Source organism: Phascolarctos cinereus, unplaced genomic scaffold (assembly GCF_003287225.1).
Source record: "Phascolarctos cinereus isolate Bilbo 61053 unplaced genomic scaffold, phaCin_HiC Scaffold_4;HRSCAF=312, whole genome shotgun sequence".
Taxonomy (NCBI): Eukaryota; Metazoa; Chordata; class Mammalia; order Diprotodontia; family Phascolarctidae; genus Phascolarctos; species Phascolarctos cinereus.
Window position 1 is genome coordinate 458,018,432 of NW_027555847.1, and position 17,074 is coordinate 458,035,505.

Genomic DNA, 17,074 nt, shown 5'->3' on the forward strand with positions numbered 1-17,074 from the left:
CAATTTGTAAATAGGTTAAATGTCTGTCTTTGAACTTAAAATTAAGTAAGGAGTTTATTGCACTAAGTTATAATATGAAAATTTAATTCTATGATATTCGATTATTCACCATAAAGTAATTGAATACTTATATAATTCTTCATAACTCAGAGGTATAGGCCTATTCATATCATCCTATTTATCTAAAACTAGCTCAGGAAAGGAATATTAGTAAACTTTCTTATTTAATCATTAGGTAAATTTCTCTCTGTCTTTGATTACTTACTAAATGTGAAAAGTAAAAGGTTAGCCTATTAAATAGCTTGTCATAAGACATAGCATTGTGAAATATTTCTGGAAATGGACTGTTCTTTGTATACCCAGGACTAAGTACAGTTCCTGGCATATAATAACACTTAACAAGTACTTATTGTCTCTTGCATTACTCAGTTTGTTGCTTACTTAGCTGTTCCCCTTATTATTTTTTTGGATGTCTTTGGGATATTGGTCTAGCAATGGTATTTCTGGATCAAAGAGTATAGACAGTTTTATAACCCTTTGGGAATAATTCCAAATTGCTCTCCAGAATGCTTGGAGTTTACAACTCCACCAACAGTGCATTAGTGTTCTAGTTTTCCCATATCCTCTCCAACATCCAACATTTTCCTGTTTGTCATGTTAGCCAATCTGATAAGTGTGAGGGGGTACCTCAGAGCTGATTTTATTTTCATTTCTCTAATCAGTAGTGATTTAGAGCATTTCTTCATATGACTATAGATAGCTTGGGTTCTTTGTCTGAAAACTGTTCATATCTTTGACCATTTATCAATTGGGAAGTGATTTGTATTTTTTATAAATTTGATTCAGTTCTCTATCTATTTGAGAAATGAGGCCTTTATCAGAGGTACTTATTGAAAAATTTCCCCCCCCAGTTTTTGGTTTTCCTTATAATTTTGGTTGCATTGGCTTTGTTTGTACAAAAACTTTTTAAATTTTATATAATCAAAATTATCTATTTTACATTTTGTAATGCTCTCTATATCTTCTTTGGTCCTAAATTCTTCCCTTATCCATAAATCTGACAGATAAACTATTCCATGCTCTCTTAATTTGCTTATGGTATCAACTTTTATGTATAAATCATGTACCCATTTTGACCTTATTTTGGTATATAGTGTGAGATGTCATTCTATATCTAGTTTCTGCCATACTGTTTTCCGATTTTCTCAGCAGTTTTTGTCAAATAATGAGTTTTTGTTCCAAAAGCTTGGATCTTTGAGTTTATCATATACTAGATGGTATGGCTTGCTTTGAGTGTGTGTTAAGGTATAGTTTTAGACTTTCTACCAAAGTTAATCCCTCTTTAATCAGCTAATCAATAAATAAATACTTATTAAGTACTATACATTATTATGTTCTATTTTACTATTCCTAGGCACTGTGGTAAGTTCTGGAAATAGAAAGGCAAAAACAGTCCTTCCTCAAAGAGCTTACACTCTAATGGAGTAAACAATGTGTGTGTGCCTGGGTGTAGATACAAGATATGTACAAATAAGGGGAAATTCCTTTAGCTGAGTAGCCTAGGAAAGGACTCCTGTATAAGATGATAGTTGATTTGAATTTTGAAGGAAGCCAGGGATTCAAAGAAGAAGAAATGTGGAGGAAGGGCATTCAAGGCATGAATGATAGCCAATGGAAAAGTATGACGATGGTAGATTGAATATAGCATACACCAGAGTGGCTGGATCACAGAGTACATGGAGGGGAGTGAAGTGTAAGAAGATTGAAAAGGCCAAAAGTGGCTAAGTGGTAAAGAGCTTTAAACGCCAAACAAAGGACTTGTATTTGATCCTGGTGGTAATAGGGAGCCACTGGAAATTATTGCATAGGGAATGGGGCCATGGACAGAGCTATGTTTTAGGAACATCATTTTGGCATCTGAGTGGAGGATAACTTTTTAGGCTGGAGAGATCTGAGACATGAAAACAATTTAGAAGGCTATTGCAATAGTCCAAGTGATAGGGAATTGGGGCCTGAACTAGGGCGGTGGCTATGGAAGTGCAGAGAAGGAGACATATATAATAAATGTGGAGATAGAAACAGCAATATTTGGTAATTGATTGTATATGTGGGGTGAGTAGGAGTGAGGAATCAAGTATGATTCTAAGATTTTAGGCCTTGGTAACTGTCTGGATTGTGGTGCTCTCAACAGTAATTAGGAGTATTTAGAAGAATATTAAGTTTGGGGTCAGGAGATAATGAGTTTTGTTTTGGACATATTTAGTTTGAGATGCCTAGGTAATGCAGTGGACAGAGTGCTAGGCCTGGAGTCAGGAAGACCTGAATTCAAATCCAGTCTCAGATACTTACTAGCTGGGTTACCCTGGGCAAGACACTTAACCTCTGTTTGACTCAGTTTCCTTATCTGTAAAATGGGGATAATAATAGCACCTACCTCCCAATGTTGTTGTGAGGATCAAATGAGATAATTGCAGAGTTTAGCACATGTGCATGGCACAGAGTAAGTACTATATAAATGTTAACTATTATTATTATTATTATTATAGAACATTCAGTTCCAGTTGTTTAATAGGTCATTTTAAATGCAGGAATGGAGTTCATAAGAGAGACTAGGATTAGAAATATAATTCTGGGAATAATCAGCATGGAGATGATGATTCAACCTGTGGGAGTTCTAAGGGATATAGTATAGAGAGAAAAGGGAAGACTTACAACAGAGCCTTAGGGAACACCCTGTTGTTAGTAGTCATGACATTGAGGAAGATCCAGTGAAAAATACATGAAAGGATAGCAAAGTAGCTACCATAGAAGTTCTCTAGTCCCTGTTTCAATATGCCAGTACATACCAGATGAAATTATCTGACACTTTTAGGATGTTACTTAAATTCTTGTTATCTTCTTTAAAAGCTAAAAAGTAAATACACAGAAGTTCAAATGACTTGCAAGTAGTTACAATCCAAATATGCAGCAACTTGTCATATCTGACCATTTGCTTCAAGACTTTCTATTTACCTAAAGACCAACAAAATGTACTTCTATTTTTCCTTCATAGAAGATCTGGGATAATCTGGGGCTGTCCATATCTTCCGCCATCACTGATGTTTTGATTGTTAGCCTTTGAATTAGCCTTTGCACATGGAGCAAACATTCCAAAGGCTTATCAGATCATAAATTTAGAGCTGGAAGATACCTTAAAAGCCATCTAGTCCTACCATTTTGTTTTATATATGAAGAAAAAGAGACCTAGAAACAAGCTATATACAAGATAAATAGGAGATAATTATCAGAGAGAAGGTACTAGAATTAAGAGAGGTTAGGAAAGACATCCAGTAAAAGATGAGATTTTAGTTGGGGCAAAAAGGAAGTCAGGGAGGTCAGTAGGCACAGTTGGGGAGGGAGGGAATTCCAGGCATGGGGGAGAGCCAGGAAAAATGCCTGGTGCTGTGAAGTGGGATATATCTTGTTCATGGAACAGCAGGAATGTCCATGTTATTGGATTGAAGAGTATGTATTAAGGTGTAAGGTATAAAAAGACTAGTAAAGGAGGGGGGCTACATTATGAAGAGTTTTAAATTCCAAATAATAGGGATGGACACATTTGGAGGCAGCAGGGAATCTCCCTGTAGATAGAGAACTATTATAAATAAGTGAAAGAGTAGAGATGACAGGGGGCAATCTGTTGGAGGAGACAGAATGGAATGTTATCACTTGAGCAGATAGAGGGGTTAGCTTTGACATGCAGTAAGGCCACCTCATCATATGAGACAGGGGTGAAGGAGGAGATAGTGTCAGAAGGGATATGAATGATATGAGATGGGGAAATGACAGCTCATGGTGAATAGCTTCAATTTTTTCTATAAAATATGAGGCAAAGTTATTAGCTAAGAAGATGGGGGTAGAGGAAGCCATAGAAGGTTTAAGGAGGGATGAAGTTTGGAAGAACTGCTGTGGAGAGTGGAGTAGTGAATTAATAAGGCCAGTAAAGAAAAATTGTCTAGCAGCAGTGAGGACCCAGTTGAGGTTGTGTAATATAAATTGGTAGTAGATCTAGTCAGAATGGTTGCATGATTTTCTTTACCTTTGTTTAATAGCACGTGTGTAAGAGTGAAGTCAGTAAATGGTATGAGTGAGCCAATGCTGAGGGTTGGTAAGGCATAACTGATGACATTATAAAAGGGGCTAAGCATCAAGAGAGGAGGACAGAGTAGATCTGAATTGGTTCAACAAGACATCAAGATAAGGAAGAAGAGAGACTGTCAGGGGAAATGGCCTGGGAGAAAACTGAGAGATCAGGTGATTGGAGGTCACAATGAGGACAAAGAGCAGAGTTTTGTATGGGAAGGCTAGGGGAAGAGGTGAAAAGCCAATAGGTTATGGTCAGATAAGGGGATTTTGAAATTCTTGAATGTGGAAGTATGCTTTTGTGGGTGATAGCAAGATCAAGGGTACATCATGAGCCAACATCACACAGGTAGTAAGTAGCAAAGCTAAGACTCCAGATCAGGTTCTCGGATGTTAAATCCAATACTTTTTTCCACTATATGATTTTATCTCTTATTTATAAATTGGAGTGTTTGTTCTTATTCTCATGAGGGGGCAGCTAGGTGGTGCAGTAGATAAAGCATTGGCCCTGGAGTCAGGAGGACCTGAGTTCAAATCTGGCCTCCGACACTTGATACTTACTAGCTGTGTGACCCTGGGCAAGTCACTTAACCCCAATTGCCTAGCCAAAAAAAAAAATCATGGTACATGAGATCTAGAGGGAAAAAAGTAAGACTCTGAATTTCCTGCCCAAAGTGGGAGAAAAAATAAGGAGATGAGAAAAAGTTACTACTATTCTTTTAAAAAAGGAAATGTTTTAGTGATAAGTGACAAAAAAAAGAATCATTTGGGACACTGAAAAACATCTCACAGCTTCATATGGTGCAGAATTATACATGTGTTTCCCTTTTTCACCCTCTTCTGGTTTTGTCCCTCTCCTTGATATTTTACTAAGTACTTCATCTCCAAATTGACCAAATAAGTCAGGAAGACATGAATTCAAATCCAAGCTCAAATGCTTACTAACTGTGTGATCCTGGACAAGTCACTTAATCTCTTTCTGCTCAGTTTCCCCATCTGTAAAATGTGGATAATAATAGCACCTACCTCTCAGGATTGTTGAGAGGTGAGGATCAAATTGTAAAGTACTTAGCACAGTGCCTGACACATAATAGGTGCTATATAAACATTAACTGCCGTTATTATGATTATTTTCATTATTATTAACATTGATAAGTAAAAACAGTAATAGAATAAATTTAGAAGCACAATGAAACACAACAGTTCTTTTCAAAATAGGATTCCTATTAGGAATAAAAAAAAGGAAGAAGAAATTTCATCTCTAAAGGAAGTATCTTTAGGCTATACCAAATAGACTTAAAAACAAAACAAAACAAAAAAACCCCTTAAAAATAAATTCCCCACAAGAGTTCCCACATGAAATGTGGCTCAGCTGTTTCATAATATACTCCCTCCATACCCAGAACTCTCTTTGTAACAAAACTAAGACAACCCACAAAGTGATCTTGTCCACCAGTGTATTCAACATTCCACATCCTTAGTCCTCTGACTTTATTTCAAGAGTCTGAAAGTATATCTCATTATCTGACTTCTGGAACCAAAACTGGACATTGCATTGAATTAGAGTTCAGCTACCTTTCAGTGTTTGTTATTGGTTGCTGTCCTTCATGCTTGAAGAGGACCAAAATGACATCACTATGTTTGGAACAGGGTACTGTTTGTCCGACTATAGCTGGTCAGACAAGCTTGAAAGACATTACCACAGGTTGGGCACAAATAGTCCATGTGAACATTTGGAGTAGAGAGATCTCTAAATTTGTGCATATCATGTTTCCTTTGAGCTACTGCAGTTCTGCTTTACTCATGGAGCACAGTGCCTTCTTTGCTGCAGGCATGCCATGCTGGGTGGTCCTGTGCTGGTGTCTCCTATGTCTCACAGTTGCTTCCAAAGTTCTTCAGAAAGACTTGAGAGTATCCTTGTATCGCTTCTTCTGACCTTGTGAGTGCTTGCCTTGTGTGAGTTCTCCGTAAAATAATATTTCTTCACTCAGAATTGGTTCATAAAATCTTCCCATTTTCTTAGAATTCTCCACATTCATCATTTCTTGCAGTGAAATTATTTCCCGTTGCATTCATATACCATAATTGGTTCAGCCACTCTTGAGTTGATTTGCACTCACTTTGTTTTCAGTTTTTTGATTGTATTAAGTCCTGATATGGATACTTTCATTTGTGGGATTTTTTTCTTGGTCTTTGAGCCCTTTGGGGGAGGGGTGTATGGCATACAACTTTTAAACATAGTATAAAATATTAAGAAAAAGAAAATAATTTTTATTTATGTTAGTTGTTCTAGCCACTTCCCTTACAATCCCCACCTAACCCATACTTTAAACTCCATGTATGTCTTCTTATCACAGTGTGGACCAGCAATGGATAAAGTAGGCAGTCCTGTAGAGATGCAGGGTATATACAAGGAGGGACATTTTTTAATATTTATTGTTGTTGTTCAGTCACATCTGACTCTCCATTTTGGGGTTTTCTTGGCAAAGATACTGGAGTAGTTTGCTGCCCAGCTAATTTTATGGATAAGTAAACTGAGGCCAACAGGGTTAAGTGACTTGCCCAGGGTATTACTTTTTTAATATATATAATTCTAATGTTAAAAAATTCAGTGCTCTATGGCACAGAGGTATTTATTTTGTTCCATGTATTATGTCAGCTCCGTGGAGCAGTGGATAGAGCACTGGGCTTTGAATCAGAAAGACTCATCTTCATGAGTTCAAATCTGGCCTCACACACTCACTAGTTGTGTGACCCTGGGCAAGCCACTTCACGCTATTTGCCTCAGTTCCTCATCTGTAAAATAACTTTGAGAAGGAAATGGCAAACCACTCCAGTATCTTTGCCAAGAAAACACCAAATGGGGTCACAGAGAGAAAAACGACTGAACAACAACAACAAATTGTGGCAGAAGATGTAAGTCTCAGACACAACTCTTAACAGGGGTATAATTTCAGACTTTGCCTTTTAGACACAAATGCCTTGTGATGACGCTCTGGGTTAGCCCTTCAAGTGGCGATTTGGAGAATTGCGAAGGCTCCTTGTTAGCTCCATGAGGGCAACAGCAACCCGCTCTGTCGTGGCCACTTGACTAATGTTTCTTTGATGTTTTGTCATTTTACCAGTACCGGAATCTAGATTAGTCATGGTACAAGCTGTTCACACTTAACCTATTTCCAGTATCATAAAATGGTTCTTCTTTTTTTACAGCTCCAAAAGGTATTCTTCATTTGTCTCCTGATATTTATCAAGAGATGGAAGCAAGCCGCAACAAAGTAGTTTCTGACTTTGCAGTAAGCTATTTGTCATCCAACGAAATAAGCCAGCCTTCAAGCTCTTTCTTCAGCTTATCTCCACCATCAAATAGCACTACTACAATAGCCAGGGAATTCCTTATGAATGGGACATCTCCGGCAGCTGAAGCCATAGGTCTGAAAGGAAATTCTCCCCCTGCCCCCTGCCCTATAATGCAACCTTCAAGACAACTGGAATATTTAGCAAGGATTCAAGGCTTTCAGGTATGAAACAAAATCTCTTCATCAACTTAAAACTCAGCGTTTATATCTGAGAGTTTAGTCCTGCCTTTCAGTATGACTTTAACATTATAAAATTAATGAGTACAAAGATAGATGAGCCTATGAAAACATGTAAAGCCACACATGTATCATTTTCTTGTATTTTCTATCTATCCAATAATGCCTTTGCTATATAGTTCTCTTCTATTTTAATTTTCTATTTTTCTCCTCATTTCCAATTTTTTTCCTGTTTTTTTAATTTCTCAAGTGTACCTGTTTTATCATTCCCTCTTTAGCAAACACACAAAAAAGCCAGGCTTTTTGAGATGTTTATTGTTATTCTTGAGCTCATCCTCTTGTAAAAATTATTGTTATGAGTTTTCCTAATGGAGAGTTTACTCATGAACAGTTTTTGCTATTGGTGCTCCATTTATCAAAGAAGATAGGTTGCTCACTATAAAATGTAATTTAAACTGGATATACTTTGTCCAGATTCAAGACCTAGAAATGGCAATTTGTTTTATTCAATCAAATGATTTTCCATAAAATATAATATCTGCCATCAGATGTCATCAGTGCATCCTGTTTCAGTAGGAAGGCAGAGTAACTTGTAATTCTGTTGTACACATGAATAGGTGGTGAGAAGTTTGATTTCTAAAATACAGGATTATATTACTATAATAACACTTCTAGAACACCTTCTATTTGGGGGAGGGAGGACTAATACTTTTGGATAATATAACTACTTTGGAGAGGAAATCTTTATGTATAAACTTATTTCTTGGTTATTTTTAATCACTTGCCAAACTGTAACCATTCATTAACTTTACTAGATAAATAGTTGTATCCTTCAAAGCTGAATAACTGTGTTCCCCCTCTAATTTCATTATTTGAAGTTTGCTTTTCTCTGTCCTTTCCCTTAAGAATGAAATAATATCTGCCATTGAATGATGTCATTAGGAAAAATTATTTATATATAAATAATTTGCCTTACTAGATTATGAAAATGAGAGAGAAATTAATTTGCTTTTTTCCCCCAGTATTTTTGAGTGTCCCATTATTTTCTTTTTCAGAAACCATAGATTATATGAACTACATTTTGAAGTGGTGTTTGAGTTTTTAATGTGGCAATTGTAAATGGCATAATTGAAGCAGCTCCAGGTTGTTTATTTCTCTAAGATTTTAAACCTTCCATGAAAAAGTTATGTTTTTGAATATTTTCAGGCATTTACTTTAGGGAAAATTAAAGGGAGCCTCCTTCATTAGTTGTGTACATGAACAAACACCTAAGTTGCTAGAAGGAGTGAAATATAATAGAATTCTACTGGTCATCTGCAAGGAGAAAATAGAATTTCATTAGCTCCGTTGAAAAGAAATTCAATCCCCAGAGTTGTTTAAATCTGACAATAATAATAGTAATATTTTATTCCTAGAGAGCCAAAGCTTAATTCATTTCCTGGTACTTCCTTTTTTTAAAAATTAATTTATTTTGATTTATCAACAATCACTTCCATATGCTTTTGAGTTGAAAATTTTTCTCCCCCTTCCTCCCCCCCCCCCAAGACGGCGCACAATCTGATATAGGCTTTACATTTACATACCCATTAAACATATTTTCACATTAGTGAAGTTGTAAGTAAAAATTAACACCAATAGGAGGAACCATGAGAAAGATGAAACAAAACTCAACAGAAGGTAAAAATAAGTGATAACGATTCGACTTTCATAGTTCTGTCTTTGGATGTGGACAGCATTTTCCATCCCGAGGCCTCTGAGATGTCTTAGATCCTTGTAAAGCTGAGAAGGGTTCAGTTTAACAATCTTAGCCATTGCATAACGTGGCTGTTATTGTGTACAAAGTCCTCTTGGTTCTGCTCACTTCACTTAGCACCTGGTACTTCTTGAGGCTAGAACTGACTCCTGCTTTCAGGAGTTAAAAGTTGAGGTGAATGAAGAAAGGGCTCCTGCAAGGCTGACAACTAACTCCCTCCAGAACTTCTTGTAAATTCAGCCAGTTGCTTTTCTCTCTTTAGTTCTTATCAGTGATAGAATTGAAGCTTTTAAAGATTTTGACTCCAGCTAAAACGCTGTTCTCATGTCACCAATTATCTAGGTAATTACTTAGGATTGTTTTTCAAGTTTATGATACCAAAATAATATATTTTTCTCCTATGGACAAACTGAGCCATTTCCAGATTTCTATATTGTGATTTTTATGCAATAAGTAAATAGAAATGTATGCTTTTAAAACATTAATTGGCTTCTCTGGTTGAATGAGTTCAGTGTTGCTGTGGAATACTGCATCTCTGCTGAATTTGCTGAGCTGAGGTTCATCATTGAACAGAATCTCTGTGGGAAATAGCTTGGTTACTGGCCTGCCAGGGCATATCGTAGCCTTGTCCTAATTTCCTTGCGGAAGGTTCTTTGTGTATGAGAAGTCAAAAGCCTGTATCTTTACAGGTAACTTTATCAGTCATATTTTCTTAGTAGCAGAATAGTACATTGAAAATACATAGCTTGCTTTGTGGTTTTCTGAGTGATTTTTTTGGATCCTGCTCTAATTGCACAGATATACAAGATGAGAATATTTTTAATAACACTGTCCTAAGGTTTTTTTCATTTCTAGATTTTAAAAACCAGTAAATGCCTTTGCTTTTTTCACTTGAGTATTTTTTTTATTTCTGTACAAAACATTTTTATTTAATATGTTTTGTGTAAACTTTTTTCACCTTTTTTAAACCTAAGGTGTTATGATTTAAATAAACCTGCCAGGCCAGTCTATATGTAACATTAGCCATATTGTATCACAAGCTATAAAGATGATTTTTACGAAAAAAACTTTTCAAATTTCATTAGCTATTATTTTAAAAATACATTTATGGATATTTTCCAATTCTCACATCATCATAGTTTTCCTAAGTATATCTCCCCTCCTTACCCCCAAGAGAGCTATCCCATGTAAAAAATAGTATTTTTTAAGAGAAGAAAAAGCATCAGCACAGCTGATCAATACATTGAAAAAGCCTGAAAACATGTGCACTGTGTAATAACTGTGAACTTTTGTGAAGGGATGGGTTACTGCTGTCCTCTCATATCTCTTTATTGAACTCCTGCTGGATCTTTATAATTTTGTTGCATTTACTTTTGAAGTTTATTGTCTAGTTGTTCTTTCCATTTATATTTCCATGAATATTATTTTCTTGGCTATGTTTGCTTCCCTCTGTATCCATTCATATAGATCTTTCTATACTTTGTTTTATTCATTACACATACATCATTTCTTGTCGTATAGTAATATTCCATTACATTCATGTATCACGATTTCTTTAGCCATTACCTAGTTGATAGGCATTTACTTTGTTTCCAATTCTTAGCTAATACAAAAAGTACTGCTATGAATATTTTGCTATATATAGGGATTTTCTTCTTATTGATAACTTCCTTGGGGTATAAGTCCAATAATAGAGCCTCTGGTTCAAAAGATGTAAACATTTTAATCACTTTATTTGCATAATTCCAAATTGCCTTCCAAAATGGTTGTACCATTTCACAGCTTCACCAACAATGTGTTAGTGTGCCTGTCCCTCCCAACATTGACTATTACCATTTTTTGACATTTTTACCACTTTACAGGGTATGAAGTGAAACCTCAGGATTGTTTTGATTTACATTTCTCTAATCATTAGTGATATAGAACATTCTTTCATGTGGGAGGTAGGGAAGTGGTGCTGAGTAATTATGTTCAAGGCCAGCGATGTGCTAGTTAATGTTTTGTTTTTGTTTTCATTTGTTTTTTAGCCTTCTTTTGGATTCTGGGTGTCCTAGATCATGAAGACAGTTGAAGTTGCTTTATCTTTGGCACATAATTCCTATTTTGGAGAGACTTGAAAGGTGGTGGGGATCAGAGAAAATACCTAGTCATCTATCATGTTGCTTACAAGACCCTCAGTTGCTATTATTTAAATAGAATATGTAGTGACTGATTTCTTACCAAAATGCACATACGCACATCTAGTACTTAGAAAAAAAACAGCAAACTGAATTCAAATAACTATTGTTATGAAGCCAAATAACTGTCAAAATAACATTGAATATGAATAAGTATTCTCTGTAATTCTTTTATTTCCTTAGTCTGAAATGAATTTTTATTACATTGCAGATTTTCAATCACTACCATAGATGAAAATGTGATTCATTGAATTTGTTTTTAGAGTAGCTTTCAGAATTATATCTTTCAAAATTTTTTAAAATTGTATTGTTATAAGGGGTTAATAATTATATGTAGTGGTAGTTCTGTAAAATATAAAATGTGGACTTTCCTCCATGTAATTATGTAACTAAACCTCTTCTCAATAACACTATTTAAATCCATTATTTTAACATAATTTAATTAATAAAACATTTCTTAAACATCTATAACATGTAAGAAACTGAGTTGGGACCATGAATGAAAAATAACAGTACTTGTTTCAAAGAGTTTTACAGCAGAGAAGTGGGATGAGACATGTACCCAAATAGACGTGTAATATATAAGTTCGAGAAAAATTCTTAAATCTAGCAGAGATAAGATAGCTTGAAAATTAAAGGAGGGGAAGGATCATTTTTCATTGGGAGGTTTAGAAAAAGCTTTAGTAAAGACATGGTACCTGAACTGTCCTTTAAAGGATGTCAGTAGGTAGAGATTTGGGGTGATTAGAAGGAAGAAAACTGTTCCAGACATAGAGATCAATGTGCACAAAAGCATAAAGGGAAGGGAGGACAGAATTAGATGAGAGAACAACAGATAGTCAAGTATCACTGTTGTATACAGTGTACTAAGGTTGAAGGGAGTAAAATAAATCTGGAAAAATAAGTTAGACTGTATGGGCCTTGAAGGACCTGAATACTAGGCTAAAGATTTTATTTAACTAATTGGCAATGAGGACCACTGAAGGTTTTTAGGACAGTGAGGTCAGTCAGTCACTAAACATTCTTAAACACACTTCACTGAGGATACAAAAAAAGGTAAAAGACAGCTCCTGCCCTTAAGGAGCTCACAGGCTAACAGAGGAGGCAACACATAAGCAACTGTGAACAAACAAGGTACACACAGGATCAGTTGGAAATAACCAATAGAGGGAAGGCTATAGAATTAAGGGAGATCAGGAAAAGTTTCCTGTAGAAGGTAGGGTTTTTACCTGAGACTTGCAGGAAGCCAGGAAATCCAGGAGACAGAGATGAGGGATGGGGAAAGCTAGTTAAAATTCTTGGAGTCAGGAGATGGAGTATTTTGTTTGAGGAGCAGTAAAAAGGCCAGTCTTCCTAGGTCATAGAATATGTGGTAGGATAGAAGGTGTAAGAAGCCTGGAAACATGGGTAAAGTGGAGGTCTTGAAGGGTTTTGAATTCCAGAGGATTTTTTTTTAGAGAGGCAATTGGGGTTACCCAGTCACACAGCTAGGAAGTATTATGTGTCTGAGGCCAGATTTGAACTCCTGAGTGGTACTCTATTTACTGTGCCACCTAGCTGCCCCCAAAGGACTTTTTATTTGATCCTTGGAGTAACAGGGAGCCATTGGAATTTATTGAGTAGGTGAATGATATGGCAGACCTGTGGTTTAGGAAGATCATCTTGACAACTAAGTGTTCTGCAGTAGGGAAAGAATTATGGCAGGTAAGCCAACCAGAAGGCTATAGTCCAGACATGACGTGATGAAGGCCTGCACCAAGGTGGTGGGCAATGTCAGAAGAGAGAAAGAGGTATATGCAAGAGATCCTACGAAAAGTAAAACTGACAGGTCTTGGCTACAGATTGGATATGAGGGGTGAGAGTGAGGAATAGAAGATAACACTTAGGTTGAGAGCATGAGTGACTGGGAGGATTGTGGTTCCCTCAAAAGCAATAGAGAAGTTAAGGAGTGAGGAGGGTTTGGGAAGAAAGATGATGAAGTTAGCTTTGGACATATTGAGTTTAGTGTATCAGTACATTGGAGGTCAGTAGAGGTTAGGACAAGATAGGTAGAATTGAGAATCATCAGCATAGAGATGATAATTGAATCCGTGGGAGCTGATGATATTACCAAGTGAAATAGTATATGTAGATGGAGAAGAGAAGAGTACCCAGAATAGAGATCTGTGGATAAGGTGATCAGATTTGCATATTAGGGCAATTACTTAGGCAATTATGTGAAGGATGGGTTGGGAAGAGGTTTGAGTGGATATAGAGATTCCAATTAGTGGGTTATTAAAATAGCCCATTTTAGTGTTAATAAAAGCTTGAACTTGAGAGGAAAGATGCAAGAAGGGATAGATACAAGAAATACTTCAGAGGTGGAAATTGATAATATTTGACAAATTATTGAATATGGGTACTGAGGAACAATGAAGTTTCAGAGATATTTCTGAGGTTGCACAGACCTAGGTGTCTGGCAGAATGGTGGTGTCATTACCAGAAATGGTGACATTCAGAAGAGGGGCAAGTTGGGGAGGGAAATGATGAGTTCAATTTTTGACTTGCTTTGTTTGAGCTGTTGGAACATCCAAGTAGAGAGTGGAGTACAGTTGATAGGCTAGTACTGAAAATATACATTTCAGAGCAGTTTGTTTAAAGGTAATACTTGAAATAACAAATGTGGATGTGCCTGCCTAGAGGGAATTCAGAGAGAGAGAAGAATATTTAGGGCATAGCCCTAAGAGACACTCACATTTGGGATAAGGAAGAATAAGAGGAACTATTGAAAGAAATTAAAATGAGGAGGTTAGAGAGGAAAGAGGAGAATCAGCAGAGCAAGGTAGAGGTAGTCTTCTGACAGAGAGTGATTGTATGGTAAGGAGGATCATGCAGAAGGCTGCAAGTACATTAGTCTGTTGTGAAAAATCTGGCTTTAGAGAGATAAGATCATTTGAAATAGTAACAGGGTCAAGGGAAGGTTTTTTTCAGGATAAAGAATTCATAAAAATGCAATGTAAGTAGAGCAGGTAGAACTACCTAGTTCTAGGGAAGTCTGGAGATGAGATTGTAAAGATACTAAGTGGACCAAGGAGGTAGAAGGGAAGAAAATTGAGGGTGCAAGTAGAGAAATTGACTTTGCTAAGGAAGAGACTATTTCATTCTGTCAAACTGGAAAGAAAGAGAAGGTGATGGGAGGAAACGGTTTTTAAATGTGGGAAGGGGAAATGAAAGCACTCTTTCCAGCTTTAATCTTCCCATTAAAGGTGGAGGTGAGGTCAATTTACAGGGGAGTAGGGTGAGTAGTTAAAATACAGTTTGGTTAGAAAATAAATTTTGGGACATCTCTCATGTGAAATGTTAACGAGAGTCAATAAAAGATAAATATACATATTTCTATGCATCATTTGAGGGCCCAGTTGAGACACAATAATAAAAACTGACACTTTCAGGCCATTTTAGGCTTTCTAAAGTTAATTTTTATTCACAACAATGCTGTGAGGTAGGCTTGGGAGGGGAATCAGGGAGTACTTCATGTAGAAGCACATAAATTGCATCTTGAAAGAAGTAAAGAAAGGATTTTAAGAGATGAATATGGGAGAATACATTCCAAACATAGAGCAAAACATGCACAATAGCATAGAGACAAAAGAGAGCAAGACAAGAAATAGGCATGTGTACTGATCCTAGAACAAAGTGTGGACCATAGAGTGAATGAATGGGAGTGGTATAAGATTGAAAAGGTAGATTAGAGCCAGATTGTAGAGGGTCTGTAATGGTAAAATCAGGAATTCATACTTTATTCAGAAGACAATCAGACATCACTAAAGGATAGACTGGGTCAGGATAGACTGAAGATAAGAACATTTAAGGCATTAGAGTAATCCATAGGAGGAAAGACAGGCCAGAACAATGGTGGTTTCAATGGGTATTGAGAGGAAGGAAGGTAAACCAGAGTCACTGTGAGGATAGAATAAATAGGATTTGACAACTGGTTGAATATAAGGAGTTAGAGAGAATAGAGAAAAGGGAGAGTCAAAGTCAATAGAGGCTAAGATCCTAAGTGACAGGAAGGAAGTTATCAATAGAAATATAGAAATTAGGGGAGGCATAAGTTTTTAGGAAAAGATGATGAATTCCATTTTGGGCTTATTAGGACTGGCAGAGCATTAGATGGAAATATCTAGCAGAAGTTTGAGATATGGCACTAGCTCTGAGCAGAGATTAGTAGTGGAGGTATATATATATATAGAAGCCATAATTGAAACTGTGGGAGTAGTTCTGGAGTAGTATAGGAAAGTATGAAAGGAGGGAGAGGGGGAGGAAGAGAGAGAGAGAAAGCATAAGAGTGTCATTGGAGAGAACCCTAGGGAATACAAAAGTTTAAGAGAATTAGGAGCTTGTAAAAGAGACAGAAAAGGAATAGTCAGAGGGGTAGGATAATTATGAGAGAACAGTGTCACAGAAAGCAATGGATGAGAATTTATCAAGAGGGGGAAGAATGGTCCACAGTGTCAAGTGGCACATAGATATCAAGGGGGATAAAGTCGTTAAAAAGATCTTGTGATTTAGTAATAAGGAAGTCATTAAGTCACTGTGGGAAGAGAGACATTTCAGTGGTGGTAGGGATGGAAGCCAAATTGTAAGGAATTAGGGGTACAGAGTGCAGAAATGAAAGCAGATTATAGAATACTCTTTCTAGAAGTTTGGGATGGATGGTAAGGAGAGTAGAGAATAAGAGGGCTTAAGAGAACTGAACACATTTGTAGATTAATAACAAATAGAGAGCAAAGGCTGTAAGTGCATGAGAGAGAAGGAATGATTGATAGAGAAAGGTTACGAAGAGATGAGAGGACAAGAGATGGAAGATTAGAAATATTAGCTTTGGCAAAGGGGAAAGCCATTTCATTCTCTGAGATAGGAGGACACATGGCATGACAGAGAAGTAAGAGTAATAGAGGATGTAAATTGATAGAATTGAGGTCAAATAGCTTTGGTCTTAGTGGCAACTAGTTAGCATAGTGGATAGAGGACAGGATTTGGAATCAAGAAGAAACTGAGTTCAAACTGCCTCAGACTGCTCTGAAACCCTCAGCAGTCACTTAAAAATCTCCTGCCTGAGTTTCTTCATCTGTAAATTAGTATATAAATATTATTATATAAATAAGGTGCAAATTTGTCTTCTGAGACACAGTAAGATAAGTTGGGTGAGTACAGAGAAAGGAGATGTGGAACAGCCTTTGTAGAAAGTGTCAATAAGATCTAAATAAAAAAGATTTGCTATACAGAAGTGAAAGTAACAGCTAGTGGCCCAGTAGATAAAATGCCCGGCCTAGAGTCAGGAAGACTTGTCTTTCTGAGTTCAAATCTGGCCCCAGACACTTGACTAGTGTTTGAACTGGGCAAGTCACTTAATCCTGTTCACCCTAGTTTCCTCATCTGTAAAATGAGCTAGAGAAGAAAAACAATCTAGAAAACCTTAAATGGAGTCACAAAGAGTCAGTCACAAT

General features: G+C 36.6%; 1 protein-coding gene across 7 annotated transcripts in view; it reads left to right on the forward strand.

Annotated features, from left to right (window-relative positions):
• Positions 1-17,074, forward strand: part of STAU2 (staufen double-stranded RNA binding protein 2) — a 431,723-nt gene that overhangs the window by 263,734 nt on the left and 150,915 nt on the right. For 6 of the 7 annotated variants that reach the window (XM_020971016.2, XM_020971017.2, XM_020971014.2 and 3 more), the window contains one exon: positions 7,333-7,640. In XM_020971016.2, the coding sequence (XP_020826675.1) occupies positions 7,333-7,640 (308 nt within the window). Of the gene's footprint in view, positions 1-7,332; positions 7,641-11,435; positions 11,724-17,074 lie in introns of those variants that run through there. The other variant, XM_020971019.2, reaches the window with a different exon arrangement.